The 16,495-nt window shown below is 36.7% G+C and overlaps 1 protein-coding gene across 1 annotated transcript in view; it reads left to right on the top strand.

The window, feature by feature from the left end:
• The window catches only part of LOC140163220 (uncharacterized), a 31,924-nt gene that overhangs the window by 8,431 nt on the left and 6,998 nt on the right, over positions 1-16,495 (top strand). Inside the window, exons 2-6 of the mRNA XM_072186616.1 lie at positions 7,642-7,794; positions 9,087-9,213; positions 12,081-12,191; positions 12,976-13,051; positions 15,236-15,304. Of these exons, the coding sequence (XP_072042717.1) occupies positions 7,642-7,794; positions 9,087-9,213; positions 12,081-12,191; positions 12,976-13,051; positions 15,236-15,304 (536 nt within the window). The remainder of the gene's footprint in view (positions 1-7,641; positions 7,795-9,086; positions 9,214-12,080; positions 12,192-12,975; positions 13,052-15,235; positions 15,305-16,495) is intronic.

Raw genomic sequence — 16,495 nt, 5'->3', positions numbered from 1 at the left:
CCTCTTTAAGGTCCAAAACTTTTTGGCCCCCCCTCCCTTTTACCAGCCCCCCACCAAAGTATTTCTGAACACTCCCTAACGACATTTCTGATTGGATTTGGGCCCTTTTTGCTGGTCATAAATTCCGTTTATGACCAGTACGCAGGGCATAAACAAGCTGCGTCACGCAGCGTTGGAACTAGTGTTGCGTACATGCGCATGTCACCGCGCCCATCTCACGCGGAGTGCAAAAGATGACACTTATCACGCGTTGACTCCCGGCCGTTGACCTCATGAGCCGAGCTGCTTCCTGCAAGTAGGCCTACTCATTTTCTTCCAATTTATGAAGGAAAACGGTATGGAAATGTTATTTAAATTTGTAAACCCTTATTATTTTCATCTGTATTGAATTGCGAAGAATGTTGGGTATGTATGAACATCACGCCTCGGGCATAAACAGCGATCATGCCCTCAATCCTATGAATGAACCCCTAATTGTTAACCTCTAAATAAACACTATGTCTATAGAGAAGTATATAATAGAACATTTTATGCAAATCTCTCTTTAGAAAATGGGCAATTCCATAAAATTTATGTCACACTTTTCAAAAATTTTAGAATCGTCAAAAATAACTTGATTTACGTCTCATATCGAAGGATATAGAATGTAATTTACCGATCTACTATTGAATTTCATCTAACATAATTTTTTTTCAAGATAAATGGGCAAATATGAAAAATGGCACGCTGCAGACGTACATTACCAAAAATGCCACTTTCAACCACCCTGTATCATTTCTTGTTGTTGTTTGAAACAAATTAATTTTCCACATTTTCAAAATTTAGTATAAGAGTAGGGTGGTCACATGAAAATTTCAAACCCACCCCTGGAATTACTTTTTCTGTCAGGATTGTTCCTGCTGCAAAATGATTTTAAAAACTTCTTGAATCAACTCAATCGGACAATCCGTTGCGAAGATACAGCCTTTTAAAGATTCACAAAATTGGCCATTTTTACCCCATTTTTAGGAAAATCATGATTTTGTCATAAATTTGCATATTTCACGGAGCGATAATTGTGGGAATAAAGCCAAAGAAGGCACGAGATGTATTGTTTTTGTTTATTTAATGTTCATTTATGCAAATATTAAAAATCCAGGGTCATAATTGCTATATTTGCTTCTTTACAACATTTTTAAAATGGCTGAAATCACAAAAATAACTCTTTTGCCACTGCCAGGACTTCTAAGGTAAATATATGTGATTTTCACCATTGAGGGCGCTATTTAATGTGTCAATTTTGAACTCAAAGGCCTGTATTTCCTAAACTACACAACCAAATTGTCTGATTTTTGCACAGGATTTTGCTCTGAGGGTCTAGATTGTAAAACTGAATATAGCATAATTGTACATCTTTGGGAAAATAGTTTTATTTGATGACAAAAAATTATTTTGTGCGTAACTTTTTTATTCGTGACCGCACAAAAAATGCTATATTCACCTTCATTACGAGCAGAATATTTTCTATCTAATTAGGTAGTCAGGTTTGCACAGAAGTTACTAGGAGACAAATTATATGGAATTCAAAATGCCCAAAAGTTTTCCAACTGCTGCAGAATCTGTTAGGGGTGGTGCAATAATTATGTGTACCCGGGGTGAATTCTCAAAATGGTCTGCCAAAATCACTTGCCCCCCCTTTGGCCGTGTCAAAAAACCTTTGCCCCCCTTCGACGTGCCAAAAACCTTTGCCCCCCTTTGACGTGCAAAAAATCTTTGCCCCCCCCCTTACACATGCAAGATTTTGGGGAACCCAAATTTAAAACCTTAAATTGTCTTAACATATAATGCGGAAAGAATGAGCAGGAAATTTTGCATATTTGAACGTGTTCAGTAACGTTTTCCACGCCTTTTAGGGCGTAATATAGAAACGGTGCCCAAAATATCTGTGCCAAAAATTGCTTGCCCCCCTTTCGACCTGCCAAAATTGCTTGACCCCCCTTTCGACCTGCCAAAAATGCTTGCCCCCCCCCTTTGGCCTGCCAAAAATCTTTGCCCCCCTATATTTCACCCGGGGGTACACATAATTATTGCACCACCCCAATACATTTTCACCATACATTTGTGTATGTAGGCAGGGGTACACACAATAGCTAGCATTGTGGCCACCCTAATAAGAGTCATTCCATATCAAATCACCTAATTTTCAGAAAAGGTTGGCTGGTCACCCTCTCAGATTTTCTTTAAAATCACTTATATCATAGCCCTATGGGTCAAATGAACACATTTCAAATATTAGGTCTCAACTCCTAGTCGTTTCTGAGTTATGGCTCGTTGAATATTTGATGTTTTTTGACGCAATTTGTCCACTTCTCATTGAAATACACACAAAATTGTCCTAAATACCAACCCAATTTTTTATTATGTGGAAATGAGCCACCATAATCAAACTCACACATATTCAAAATACTTCTATGATGTTCCTCTGTACCAGAAATCAAAGTGGTGTCAAGCCATCTTCATGGGTAAATGACTGTTTGGAGATCGCATTGAAATACACAGTAATGTTCTAATTCCCAGAATGCAAAGTTCATCAATTTACTGTGTATTTCAATGAGAGATTCAAACACGATTTTAACCACGAAGATGGCTTGACACCACTAAGATTTTTGGTACAGAGGAACATCATGCAAGTATTTTGAATTTGTGTGAGTTTGGTTATGGTGAATTATTTCCCACAAGGTCAAATGGGGTCACGAACAGGGGGTCTTTTGAGGAGTCATCTTTTAGCCCCTGTGAAATTTTTATTAAGCCAATGAGTGGTCTACCCTGCTATAGGGGGTCACACCTGAACCTATATTGCCTACTAAAGGCAAAATAGATGATGTCTCAAATCTCGTATGAAGAGGAAGGGGGTCAAAAACAGGAATATGTCATGTGCGTCAACACGAACATGCATTTTTATATGTCTATATCAACAAATGGAGGTGAGATACATTGTTTATCAGTCCAGAATCTGGTTACTTGGGTCAAAGACACCCTAGATTCCAATTTGTAGCCCTGTAGCTTACCCCTAGGGGAAGATATGGATGTCTAAACTCGGAAGAAAATTAATGTCGCGACACGCGTGCCCAAAAAGGGGGGGTCTGACCCAATTTTCAATAGGCCGGCTCTCGGAAACGACAAGGAGTAGAGACCTACCGTTTGAAATGTGTTCATTTGGCACATAGGGCTATGATATAAGTGATTTTAAACAAAATCTGAGAGGGTGACCAGCCAACCCATTAGGTGATTTGAGATGGACTGACCCATAAATACTTTGTTTCGAAAATGTTTCCTTGTATGGATCTATGTCCACAGTCCAATATGTAGAAATAACATCCAATACTTTTAAGGGCAGCATTTTCGAGCATCATTATTTCTGAATTGTATGTCCAAAGTATATAAAACTATACATTTTTGGAAAGGAAATGAGTCAAGGAATCCCATGGTGACGTCAGATTTTGTCAAAAATCTTGAGTTTTTGAAAAATCACAAAAATCACTTTTTACCCCAATTTTTTGTGACAACTTAAAAAAACATCCGCTCGAGTAAAAAATTTCAGTTAGCTTTTTATGAAGAAGAGACATGAACTTAGGGAAGGTTTTTTATTTTTTTAATTGTCTCTTTTTTGAAATATTGAAATAAACACGTGAAAAAAGCAATTTTGTCGCTTTATTCAGCTAAAAATTGCACATAATGGTGTATATTTTTGTTTAAAACAAATATTTTGAAAAAATGAGAAAACCTTCCCTAGACTTTGATGTACTCTAAACGATAGTGCAAAAAGTTTACCTTTTGCTTGCATATTTTTCGAGTTATCTTGTCACAAAAATCGTGCAATATTGTCAAAAGTGAACTATGAGAAATCGATGTTTTAGTAAAAAAATGTCAAAATTATGCACAAAATGTCCCTATATTTTAAAACTGCAAGACTTTCACGCTTGTAAAAGCTGTATATGGTGCATGGTCTAAATATGCATCTTTTTGCACCAATGAATATATAATGTCTGCTTTTAGTGCGCCAAAATTCAAAATAATTAAAAAATCTAAGTGGCATTTTGACTGCAAATTTTTGTTTTGTTTACACCGCATTTGCCGGCGTTAACAACATACCGAATGCGCCTTGACTGCGTTGGACATACGGGCAGAGTTGCGCCGCGTCATGCGACGCGAATATCACGCGTAATCACAATATTTCGCATTTGCGCATTTCTGACTCATTATTTCCCGCCAATTTACTAAACTGTCTTGATATGACTTTTTAGAGTTGAAAAGAGTGAAATAAATCAAGCAAAAATACGTGTAAATATTAACAAGTTGTATTTTATCAGTTTCAAGTGAAAGAATACATTCTTAGATAAATATCAAGAAATCTCAAATTCGGGCGTGGACGAATGTGTCTTCCATTACTCTGGCCTAATACAAGTGTTCAAAATCCATATGCCTCCATTTAGAAGATCTGGGTCCTCAAAGTCTGAAATGTATGTCCACAAAGCTGGAACTGCCCTATACATTGCTAATATTTTGATTGTGGATGAGAAGATTTCTAAAGTTCCTATCACAACTTTCCCTTTTCTACCAAAGTGTAATCATAGATCTTCAAGTATAAAATACAGTCTTGTGTGTTATACTCAATCATTTACAGTGACTGATTATTTACAGTGTCTGATTTCAAGCCCAACAATAAGAGATTATAGCACCAGAGTCTAAGATATAATTTCAACACTTCCCACATTGCATTTCTTCCATTTCAATTTTCTGCACTGATCTGCTATCCAATAGAACATGGGATGCAGGGGTAGCATTAAGGTTACACAGAGAAACGATAAAAAACGTATAAAAGACGTATAAAGTTGTTCTCTAAAACCGCTTTTCTCAGCAATCAAATATCGCAGTGAGTCAAATGTTGGTGCATGGATGTATCTTTTTATTGTTTTTGTGTGTTTATACAAATTTTTAGAATCCGTTTGAAAATCCTTCGTTTAAATCATTTTTACGCACCATGTTCAAAAGATCAAAAACGCGTTCCATGCAGTTTTTTTCAAATGTTCGCTCCGTATAAAACCACGCCGAGTGATTATTTTCTCTTTTTTTGTATTGTACTACAAATCGACCAAAGAAATAATGTTGCCATGGGGAAGAACAAAATACAGTACCGATTAAATTTTATTAGCCCGTTTTTGGGAACAATTTTCGAGAATCTTGTACCACAAAACACTGTTTTGTTACATTATCGATATCTGGATTGTGGAACGTTAATTTTGATTTCTAACTGCCTACATTATTTCTCAAATGTCTGTCGCCACTTTACCATTTGAATTTCACTCCAAATTTAAGCTACTTTTGCAAAAAGCGAGGTTTTGCGCCATCGATACCGCCGACATCTACAGGGGTAATGAGCTTGTTTATCATAAGAGCCTGTTATGCACTATTCCATAAGTATCAGTTTGAGATCAATTATTTTCATGTGCCCCAGTGGCTCAATCGGTTAGCGCGTCGGACTTACGCTCTACTATATAGTACTATAGTTTTGAGCTGGAAAATTTTGTACGGTGTTCGAGTCCCTATGTGGTCCATTCCATTTATTTTATTTTATTTTTTCTCTCACTTTTTTTTTCTTTTTTCTTGTTCGTTTCTTTCTTTCTGACTGCAGCGATTGATTGTTTTTGCCCGTTTTTTTTTCATTATATAATTCAGCAATTTTTAGGCCTATAGCCTACTAGTCTATAAAATAGGCGCGGCCTATGAATATATTTTTACAAATTAGATTAACAAAATATTTGTTGTTGGTTTTGTTATTATTGTTGTAGTTATTGTTGTATATATTGCATTATTCAGGGTATGCATAGGCCTACTAGGCCTGTTATAGCCTATAGAAGCATTGCGACAGATATCATCCAGGATAATTTTAAAAATTGAAAATTTAGAAAAGCCAAAGGAAAATTGCCCAGAAAATTGCCAAAAACGGATGCCCACAATCACCCCCCCATCATGGTCGCCTCCCTATCCCTACAACATATAGGATGGCTCGCGGAGCCGTGGGTTTTGTCACTATTATACGCGTGAGTTCATTCTTTTCTGCATGGCTGTTTCCATTATTAACTTACGCCCCTCTGGATTCAAGCCTTGAAAATCAATTGTATTTAACCTTAAGGCCTGAAAGTCGGGGTTGTTTTCCCGTGTTTTTCACTCTCGAGCTTGAAAATTAAATCTTGGGGGATGAAAAATATTTTGCAGTGTAGTCAGTTGTAGGAGTAAGGTCCAAAAATAGAGGGTCAGAGTTCACCCCAGAGCTTGCACATTCCCAATATATGGAGGGTGAAAAATTAATATTTTTTAAATTTAGGGGGTCATTCACCCCCGATCGGGGGTTAACGCTACCCCTGATGGGATGGGTCAATAGACAAAAGCAGTTCCTGACAAAAGGTACATCAATGAACAGAGCATAAAGCTTCAGACCTGCCAACTGTCCCTCATTATGAGGGACTGTCCCTCATTTGGGGTTATACCTAAGTGAAAAAGAGGGACAGTCCTGTTTTCTGAAAAGTTCAGTGATGCAAATTTAAAATATAAGAACAGCAGAAAATGATGCAAATTTCACTTTTAAATTTTACCATAGCATTCATTCTCTTCAGTCTATTGTGATAAATTCAGACCTGCAAAACCTTGGTTTGTGTACATGCATGTAGGCCTACAAGATTTTAGTCTCACTGACTTAGGTAGGTTGGCAGGTCTGCAGCTTGCAGATTATTTTTATCGCATGACAATTGACCCATGTTGACAGTTTAGCCAGTCTATTCTCAACAAAAAACAAATGGAATGTGCACAAATAAATAGGAGTGTAATTTGATGTAATGAAGTGACAACTGACTTATCATGTGCAAAGGTTTCTGGGGTTTCTTCTGATTCCACACCAATTTGAATACAGATCACACAGTTCATCGATCAAGCCCAATTTGAATGTCTTTCATCTCATTTTACCACACCTGTGTGATCTTTTGATTTTTAAATTGTTACATGTTCTTTTGATGTTCCAAGTGAAGTGGGCTTCAATCTCAAGTGCTTGTGTCCCAAAATCATGGTCCATATTCAGTGTACAAATTAAGACAAAAATCAGGTTATCTGGCGGATGACCAGGTCATGAAATCTGGTTATCGGCCAGAGTTTTTGGTAATCCATATATCCGCCAAAATTGTGATTTAATAAAATATCAAACTACTAAAAGTACTCAAAATTAAAGAATTCTGCCCATCTAGTGCACCTGTAAAGAAAGTAAACAAAGTCATATTTATGAGACCATTGTTGGACCATAATGTACATAAGGACCAGCAATTACACTGACAAAATTTCATTGACATAGCTCCTTCACTTCTGGGTGATTTCAAAAACTTTTGGATATCCCCTCGTACATTCTAGCGGTGCCTCTTTTCTTATAATACATAACATATCACTTGTCTGGAATCACTAGTAACTGGATTCCTTGCCCCTAAAATATCCATAAATTTTTTTACCAGCGTGTTATTATTTTTTGAGGAAAATGCAAAAATAGTCACAAATTTATCAAGGAGTGTAGTATCACCTAAAAGTTTTTCTAATCTGTTCAACATTTTGTTATATTTCTAGGTAGCACCCACTTCATCCAAGATGAATCGTAACATCGTCAACTTAGCCAACTTTGACATGGTAGACCCGGACGCAGAGTTCATCTGTCCATACGATCCGGTTCACAAGATCATTGCCAAGAGATTCCCTTACCATGTTATGAGATGCAGAAAGGTAGGTATATCACATGTAATAATGTGTTCTAGAATTTTTAACAGTGAAATGCAATTTAGTATCACTCCAAATGACCTCTTACTTACCAGGCATGTAATCACTGACTACTATACTACCATACAGACCTGCCAACTGTCCCTCATTTTGAGGGACTGTCCCTCATTTGGGGTTTTTGCAATCGAGGTTTGCTGTCAATATTATATGAAATAAATTTATATTTTAATACTCAAATTAAAGTTCCAACCAACATTCCTGGAATTGGAAATGTTCATGGTGTGATCCAAAATTTCTGTGTTTCTTCCTGAATTCTGTGATTTTCGGGGAAAATCCGCAACGCGGAGGACTTCTGGGAGGAGATAACAATTCATATCATGATGCGCTGCTCAGCTGTAAACTTGACTCCCTGTCTGATAGGAGGGTGCAACACTGTCGTAGGTTTGCTGATGAAGGGCTGCCTAACAATGAACGAACACAGTCGTTAATCTCTCCTACCAGACTTCAGAGCCACGGTCGCAATTTGCGTAATTCCCACAATGTTTCCAAATTCCGTGCCAGGACCGAGCGCTTTCAGCTGAGTCCTATCCCATATTTTGTTGGTTGATCTTTTAAATCAGTAATCTCCTCTTAGTATTGTTCTTCAGTGCCATGAATGCTGTTTTTATGGTCTGGTACAGCTGCTATATATTATTTGTAATTCTTTATTGTCTATATTTATTATAATTGTTTTGAAATTTAGTATATTTTGATGTTTTCCAAAACATGTGCAATATTTGGTAAAAGTTAATATTTTGTGTGCAATTTGTTTTTGATGCCTTTTAAAATTCTTTAAGTGTTCAACCTTTTAATGTTTTAATATGTATAATTGCTTTGTAATTTTACATGTAATTTGGCCACGATATGTGATTTAATAAAATACCGATAATAAATACCGATAATATTCTGGCTTTAGTTTAGCCCCATTTTTCTAATCAACTTTTCTGAATTCTGCAGCTTCACATCAGAAAATGCGAAAAAGCAGTTTTACCTACCGGTACTACTGAAAACATGAAATGTGACGGAGCAGGATGGTGATTTCTATTCATTTTAACACCCACATAATAGTATTTATAAGATCAGTGTGAAAATACTATGAAAAAAGTTGTTAAAATCCCCTGTTTGACCACTTGGACCATGCATGTTGGACGTAAAGTGCGTGTCGGATGAAAAAGAGTGCAAAAAGCCTGATAAAATTAATAAAGTAATTGTTGAGAAAAAGCCTGCTAATTTTCCCCCTCATTTGTTTTCACCAAAAGAATTGGAATGGACGTTCCATGTTGACGTGCGTCTTTAACGCCCGCCACATTGTGCCAGCATCAGAACACCGACATCACATTGATAACTGTCCAGATAGAAAATGTATTGAAGCAGATTTTGCATATCGTAAGTATGAATGATGAATTGTGTACTCTCTGTAATTTAAAACAATGTTATATGCTATGCTACATGCATTGCAAACCTTCAATCAAGTGTAGGGTATACCATGACAATACCCAAACACTGGCAGTCATTGAAAATATGACTTTATTTTAGTCAACTGTAATAAATAAGTCTGCTGTCTGCATGACTAAATGCAGACCATTCACTCCATGTGGCTATTCAAGTTGATTTCCATACACCCCGTGAAAAACATGACCTTGATCTCCCACACAGGGGGTGTGAATTTCACATGGGGTTACCTGAATGCATGGGCGACTCCATTTGAAATCTACATCCCTTGTGTTGGAAGGTCATTAAGGTCATGTCTTCCAGAGAGGGTGGGGTATGGATTTCAAATAGAATAGCCCATTGACGTCATAACTTCAAATTCTGTGAATATGGTGAAAACTAACGTTACCTGATACATGACAGGAGCCAATATCTCTAATGAAATTTAATAGTGGTTCTGGTTCATTGGGTCTTTTCACTATACATAACATAGTAATGCTTATATCTGTGGTTCCACCCTCTGCACACACAGGTTCAATTTTCAATTGCCCTGCAATCTAATTTTAAAACTCAAATGTTGTTATAGTTTGGGCTATTCCAATCCATTGTAATCCATACACCCCCAAAGACATGGCCTTAATCTTCCACACAGGGAGTGTTGATTTTTTTTTCAAATATAACCGCCCATTTAAAAGTTAACCCCGTTTGAAATTCACACTCCCTGTGAAGGAGATTAAGGTCATGTCTTCCATAGGGGGTGTATGGATTTCAACTGCAATAGCCCTTTATTAGCATTCCATACAATTTGACTGTGTAATGGAAAAGTTGTATTTTTCTATTCAACAGGCCACTGATGTGTCCTCATACATGGGTACAACAGTACCTGTATCCAGCTAGTAAAAGCAAATAGTGCCTTTAAAAGTTCATCAAGAAATTAAAAACAGATTTTAAGGTCTGTTTGCAAGGATGATTTTTATATGTAGCCCTGCATGAATTTACTGTATTCGTCCGAGTATAGTCCCACGTTCGAGTATAGTCCCACCCCCCATTTTTCGAAAAATTTCAGAAATTGTAAAAAAAAAATAAGGTTTTGGGAGTGTCCCTGGACATTCAAGTTCAATGCATTTTGAAATCATTAAAGGGGGGTAACCCTATTGGTTTTGGATATGGATTGTCTTTAAAATTACATAATAATATCAAATATCGCCCCTTTATGCTGCTTTGTGTGAAAAACGAGAGCATTTTCAGCGTAAATGTGAATAAATAGCCAAATTTGCAATCCAATACCTTGGTATACGTGAATTGCATTCTGGGCAGGCAAGCAACAACAACAATTCCCGTTCAGATGACGAATGCTGACATGCTGTACAATGCCGGCCCGTATTGAACGGAAAATATTTGTTGTTGTTTTTCGTACGTTTCAGAAAAAAGGAAACAAAATATATTTCCCCTTGCAATATGTACATTTCAAATGAATATAAAAAGGTTTGGGTTAAAAATGGAGAGGAAAAAAATCTTCCGATACCGGATTTTGAACCGGGTACCTCACGGGTGAAGCATGATGCGCTAACTAATTGAGCTATTCGGCCCACTACGTCCGACGTGGAAGTTTTATAAATATATCGGCGCACCGTCTCCTCAGCAGTTAGTGTGGTTCGCTTTTTTCACAGAATGTGTATGACGCGAAACCAAAGTAGCTGTTGAGGAGACTCATGATTCGCAATTCATCCCGTACCCATAAATCTGAAGTAAGTTCTAGTATTTACAAACTGGTAACCTGTAAAAGCCGCTGTGTTTCATGATTTCTCCGGAAATACGTCGACTTGGAGCATCAAATTTCAGGATAGTAATGAGAAAAATAGTATCTATCATGTGATACCAAAACCTCATCAACAATGAAAAAAATCGGGGGGATGATGCTGTCGATCGGGTTACGGACCTTTAATAGAGTATGACATGAATACAAATTATCAATTTTCATATTAAAAATACAAATCATCTTGATTTTTTTTTTTTTTTTTTAGGTCAACCATGAATGATCCTAGCATCTAGGTCCAGGGTCACTCCCAAAACCAAAAAAAAAAAAAAACTTTAAATTTTTTTTTTTTTTTAATTGAGTATAATCCCACCCCCAATTGTGAAAAATTTTCACATAAAAACGGTGGGACTATAGACCACTTTACATCATTGTTTATCAACAAAAGCAAGGGATTGGTCTGTCGATATGCCCGAACGAACCGCTTCACTGTTCAATGGCTTTCTTGTACTATATGAAGTGTGGTGGGAGATTTAAAATACACATGCCCTGAGCAGACTACGATGCGCACGCACACTGCAGGGCAAAGAACAATGGAAAGTACCATAATGCGTGATACTGCCGGGCAATGACGTCACATGTCAAGTGGTCTATACTCGGACCAATACGGGTATATTAAGATTCATTTACAAAATACCGTAATACCAAAATGAATGATTCCCTTTTTTAGATTGACAATTATGCTTGGTGAACATTTGGTGTAGCATTTTCTTACCAGTATGTGTCGACTACATACAAGTTTAAAACAAAATTAAAGAATTGTACATTTTCATGACCATATTTGGAATCAGCATGAAAAATACATTAAAATGAGTATAAACAAGCCCAGTATTGGTTCAGTGGTTCTTGAGATCAGCTCTTGATATTTTACGAAAATATATCTTTTTATAAATAAACTTTTTTAAGCTTAATCAGTGCCGGGTGGGTTCTCCTGGCTTTGCCCCATAGTCAAAAGTAGAAAGTTTTAGGCACATTAATAGACATTTGTATGTTTTTCATTCAACAGAACAAAGACTTGCCGGAGTACACCAAAGTGGTTTTAACACCAAAGGATGCACTTCCTTACCGAATTATGATAGAGATGTAGAACCAGATGCAGAAGAGGACTGGGACAATGGTAGGTACAACTTGTATAAAAAGTGCAGTGATTTATAGTGCGCTACGCACAGGCACAATGCCTAGACATTGATCCATATGCCTCGGCACACTTTACAGATTATCGCTGAACACTACGGCCCCACATCATTCCACAAAACCATTAAACATCAATATAGGGACTTGTTTAAGAAGCGCACACCCTAGACATTCCACAATTGACCTTCACAGCCAGGATCAGCTCCTCAAGTTTTGTACGGGTTTCAACAAGACAATTAGCAGTAAGTTCCTTGTCCAGGGGAATTTCAAGCGCACTAACCACCGCCAGGGTTCGAACCCACAACCTCTTGCACCATAGTCGAACGCCTTATCGATTGAGCTAACCTGACTGGACAAAAAGTTGCTTTATCTAGAGTAGCGATTCACTAACTGTGGGTTATTTTCGCTCCCTTTGGGGGTCACCAGTGGTGTGCACAAAGTGGTGGCCAGTGGACACATGCCCCTCCCCATATTTTTGTCGGGGAAAATACACCCAATCAAGGATTTAGGATTTTTTTTCTTCATTTTGCTAAAAATCATGTAAAATCAGCCATTTTTGGCCAAAGTTATTTGGTTTTGACTGAAAATGTTTGAAAAAAATTTGTGAGATTTTGCAAGCTTTCTGTGACATTTTAGGGTCATTTTAGCCTTTAAAAAATCCTGACCGACCAACCCTGCAAAGAAAAGTCCACATGTAAAACTGTTTTTTTTCGTTGCCTTAATATCTAATGTGTTGTGTCGGTTTTGTGCCTTCCTCTTTGTGTTAGAAATCTCTGAAGAGGCCGCCGTTGGATACAATCCGGATGACTACCAGGGACCACCTGTCTTCCAGAATTTGACTGGGTAGGTTAAACCTCAACTAAATAAAATTCCTTTAAAGCGCCACTTTCAAATGTAGCTTTTGGATTGTAGCCTATTTCTGGCTTAGAATGGCTCTCTTGGACAGGATTCCTTGATTAAATAAACATACAAAAACATCTTTTTCCCCTTACCAGCCAACGTCCGCCATTTGGAATGTGGCACAGAATGTGCATTCCGCATATTTTTCTAAAAGCTTTTCTGATCAGTTTTGTGGCTCTAAGAATACCAATTATACTATAATGCATTGTTATTCCATACACTACTTATTCTTGGTACCATTGTTGTTATACTCATTTGGCTCGGTAGGGAGGTAGCAGAGAAAATATATCTTACACTTCCCATAATGCATTTCTCCCATTTTAATTTCCTGTACTGATTTGCTATCTAGTGCAACATGGGTCGATAGTGACAAAAAGTACCTCAATGAACAGATTTTGCAAAATGTGGTTATTTCTTGACTAACGACCCATAATTAGGCTGTCTATTCTCAAAATGAAAACAAAGGGAACCTGTACAAAATAGCGGGAATGTCATTTGATGAACTGAGGCGATGCATCATGTTGCAAAGGATTCTGGGAAGAGTGAGATATCTTCTGTGGGGAGGAAGGAAGGAAGTGTGGTATTTCAAAATATGGTGTGGTAGTGAACTAGTGTGCTACCTCACAGTGTAGTGTGCCTACTCCCAATTACAGCACTCATTTTTGGGATTGAAAAAATAGTATGTTATGTTAATTATAAATAATTGGTTTAGTTAGAGATAGAGTGCATATATACACTGGTATTTGACTTTGTACACATCTTTACCTTATTTCAAATATTGGCTAAGTGTTAGAATTTGGCTTTTGTTGGCAGTTAGTTCTAAAGGACTTTGTTTTTAGCAAAACCAAGTAATATTTTTTAATCCCCCAAAATACCACTGTATTTTTGTGGAACCGGGAGCAGTGTGCATGTACCAACAGTCAAAACAGAACCTTTCAAATTCTATATCATACTATATATAATCTGGGGGTCTGATAATAGGCTATAAAACATAGGGGTAGAGTTTTCACCAAAATCCTTAGACACAGCAGGGCTCGAAAAAATGTTAATTTCCCAGGAAGCAAGCACATTTCCCACAATTGTTAGCTTGTTTTTATATACAAAAAAGACACAATTTCCCTCCAAATACCAGAATTTCCCTCCAAACACCAACATTTCCTGGGAATGATCTTCCCAAATTCCCCACTTATTCGAGCCATGAGACACAGGTCTATGTTTTGAAAAATTGTTGTCCAAAATCTGCAAAAATGGGTAGCTTTTAACAGATAATCATCAGACATATGTTCATATTTCCTAAAATCACCATTTTTGAGTAAAAATTGAGACCTGTTTTCACAAAATGTGAGGAAAGTTACCAGGAAAGTAAAGGAGATATGGTTCATGTCAGGAAACAAAAGAATTCCTCATTGAAATATTGACTTATGAAGACCAAGTGAGGGAGCAACCCTGACAAGTTATATCATGTTAAAGCTTGTGATCCAGAGACTATGAATCTGGACATAACTGAATTTCCTCTTCAATTGGTCCTGAAGCTCAGGTGGCACACCCGTCAAAAGCAGGGTTCGCAGGTGGAAAAACCGCGGTTTTAACCGCGGTTTTAACCACTTGGCAAAAACAGTTTTTACCGGCAAAAACTAAAAAAGTGATTTATATTCAGTTTTTTCATCTCATTAAGTTACAAAAATAAGTTTCCGAGTGTAACAAGGCCAGATTTTGTAATTATAAGCAATATATTAAGATATTAAAGGCATGCCTTTTCATTGCTCAAGTGCATTTAATCGAAATGTGGCATATATCAAATTCAAAACTTTTTCATTTTAAGGACTTGATGAGACAAAAAATATGTTGCATATCATTAAAAGTTGTGTGTTACTGTTTATGAGCTTTCTGTGTCACTTTTTAATATTTGATTGACTATATGTGAGTTTTTGCCTTTTTTGCCCGTTTAAACCAGGCAAAAACAGTTTTTGCCAGGTTTTTGCCACTTTGCCGGCAAAAACAGGTTTTTGCCGGCAAAAACCAAACCCTGGTCAAAAGTATCCCATCATGAATTTTTATTTATTAAATTTGTATGCTGATGTATGATTATTTGGAAGTATTTCTAAACTTTGTTTTGTTTTCCCCCAGATACACAGCAGGTGAGAAGAGGCAATTTCATAATGATATTGGCACCGTTCACTTCAAGACACAGCAAGAGTAAGTTTTTATTGTATATTTCATTTGAAAGTTACTGTAAAGCAAGGAATTTTTGCCTGCAGGAATATTTCAGAAATTTTGAGAGCGACGTTGATTCACAATTGTGTTTTTTAAGAGAATTTTTAAGTCTCTTTTTTCTGCGGATCTATTTTCACAAAATTTATTGTCCCACCTGTAAAGAAATAAAATTTTGAAAATTGTAAAAATGTTTCAATTTAAATTTCACAAAATTGTGATTAATCTATATAGTTGCTTGCCAAAACAAAAAGATGCAAAAGTGCAGAACTGATTTTTTACTGTTTGATCAGTTGTAGATACATGTAAACTTTACATGTATCTACAACTGATCAAACAGTAAAAAATCATTGTCTCAAGCAACTTTTGGCATTTTGCTGAAAATAAATAATACTACCAACCCCAAATTATTTAAATTTTGTTCTAAATCTTCATATATGTGTGATTGTTTGTAATTTTAAATTTCTCAACAATAAACATGGTCCAATTTATAATTTTGTCAGAAATGAGAAAGTTATGAGATTTCTTAAAAAGAATACCTTTTTGGAATAAAACTGAAAATGGAATTGGATGGCATATTTTGTTTCATCATTGACGTCAAACGATTTTAAATGTCAAATTATGTTAATTTAAAGCATTAGCTGGTGTTGCAGCAGACAATCATGCTATCCCAGCATGCATTATTCTAGTGCCTTTATATATCCCACAATGCATCGTGGTGTCTAGAAATCAGTGCAAAAATATTTCAAAATGTTGAAATTTTCAGACAATTATTGCTTTATGGGGTTTGAGCAACATGCATTGACTTTGTCGGTGTTTCAGTGAATAATTACAATCATATTTTAGCAAAAATAAGCAAGATTCTATTTGTTTGATCACCTTACCAGCAATGCATCATGGGAAGGCATGGTGAGCTGAGATGGTTTCTGATTACCTCTGTATGAATGGGTTAGGTTTAATATCCATTAGCTGCAGCAGTATGAATGATTGATTTAATACCTGGGATACGCATCAGTTAACACATTGTTTATTTCTTGTAACTGAGTGCACATGCTATAGATGAGTTGACTTCTGACGTCAATGCCTGGCAGTATGCACACACGTCATCACATTTTCCATTGTTTTTTGCCCGACAGTATGCGCGTGCGTCATATTTTGTTCAGGGCTTGTGTTTCT

This window comes from Amphiura filiformis, chromosome 10, assembly GCF_039555335.1.
Source record: "Amphiura filiformis chromosome 10, Afil_fr2py, whole genome shotgun sequence".
Taxonomy (NCBI): Eukaryota; Metazoa; Echinodermata; class Ophiuroidea; order Amphilepidida; family Amphiuridae; genus Amphiura; species Amphiura filiformis.
Note: the sequence above shows the minus strand (reverse complement) of the source record. Positions and strands in the feature narration are given on the sequence as shown.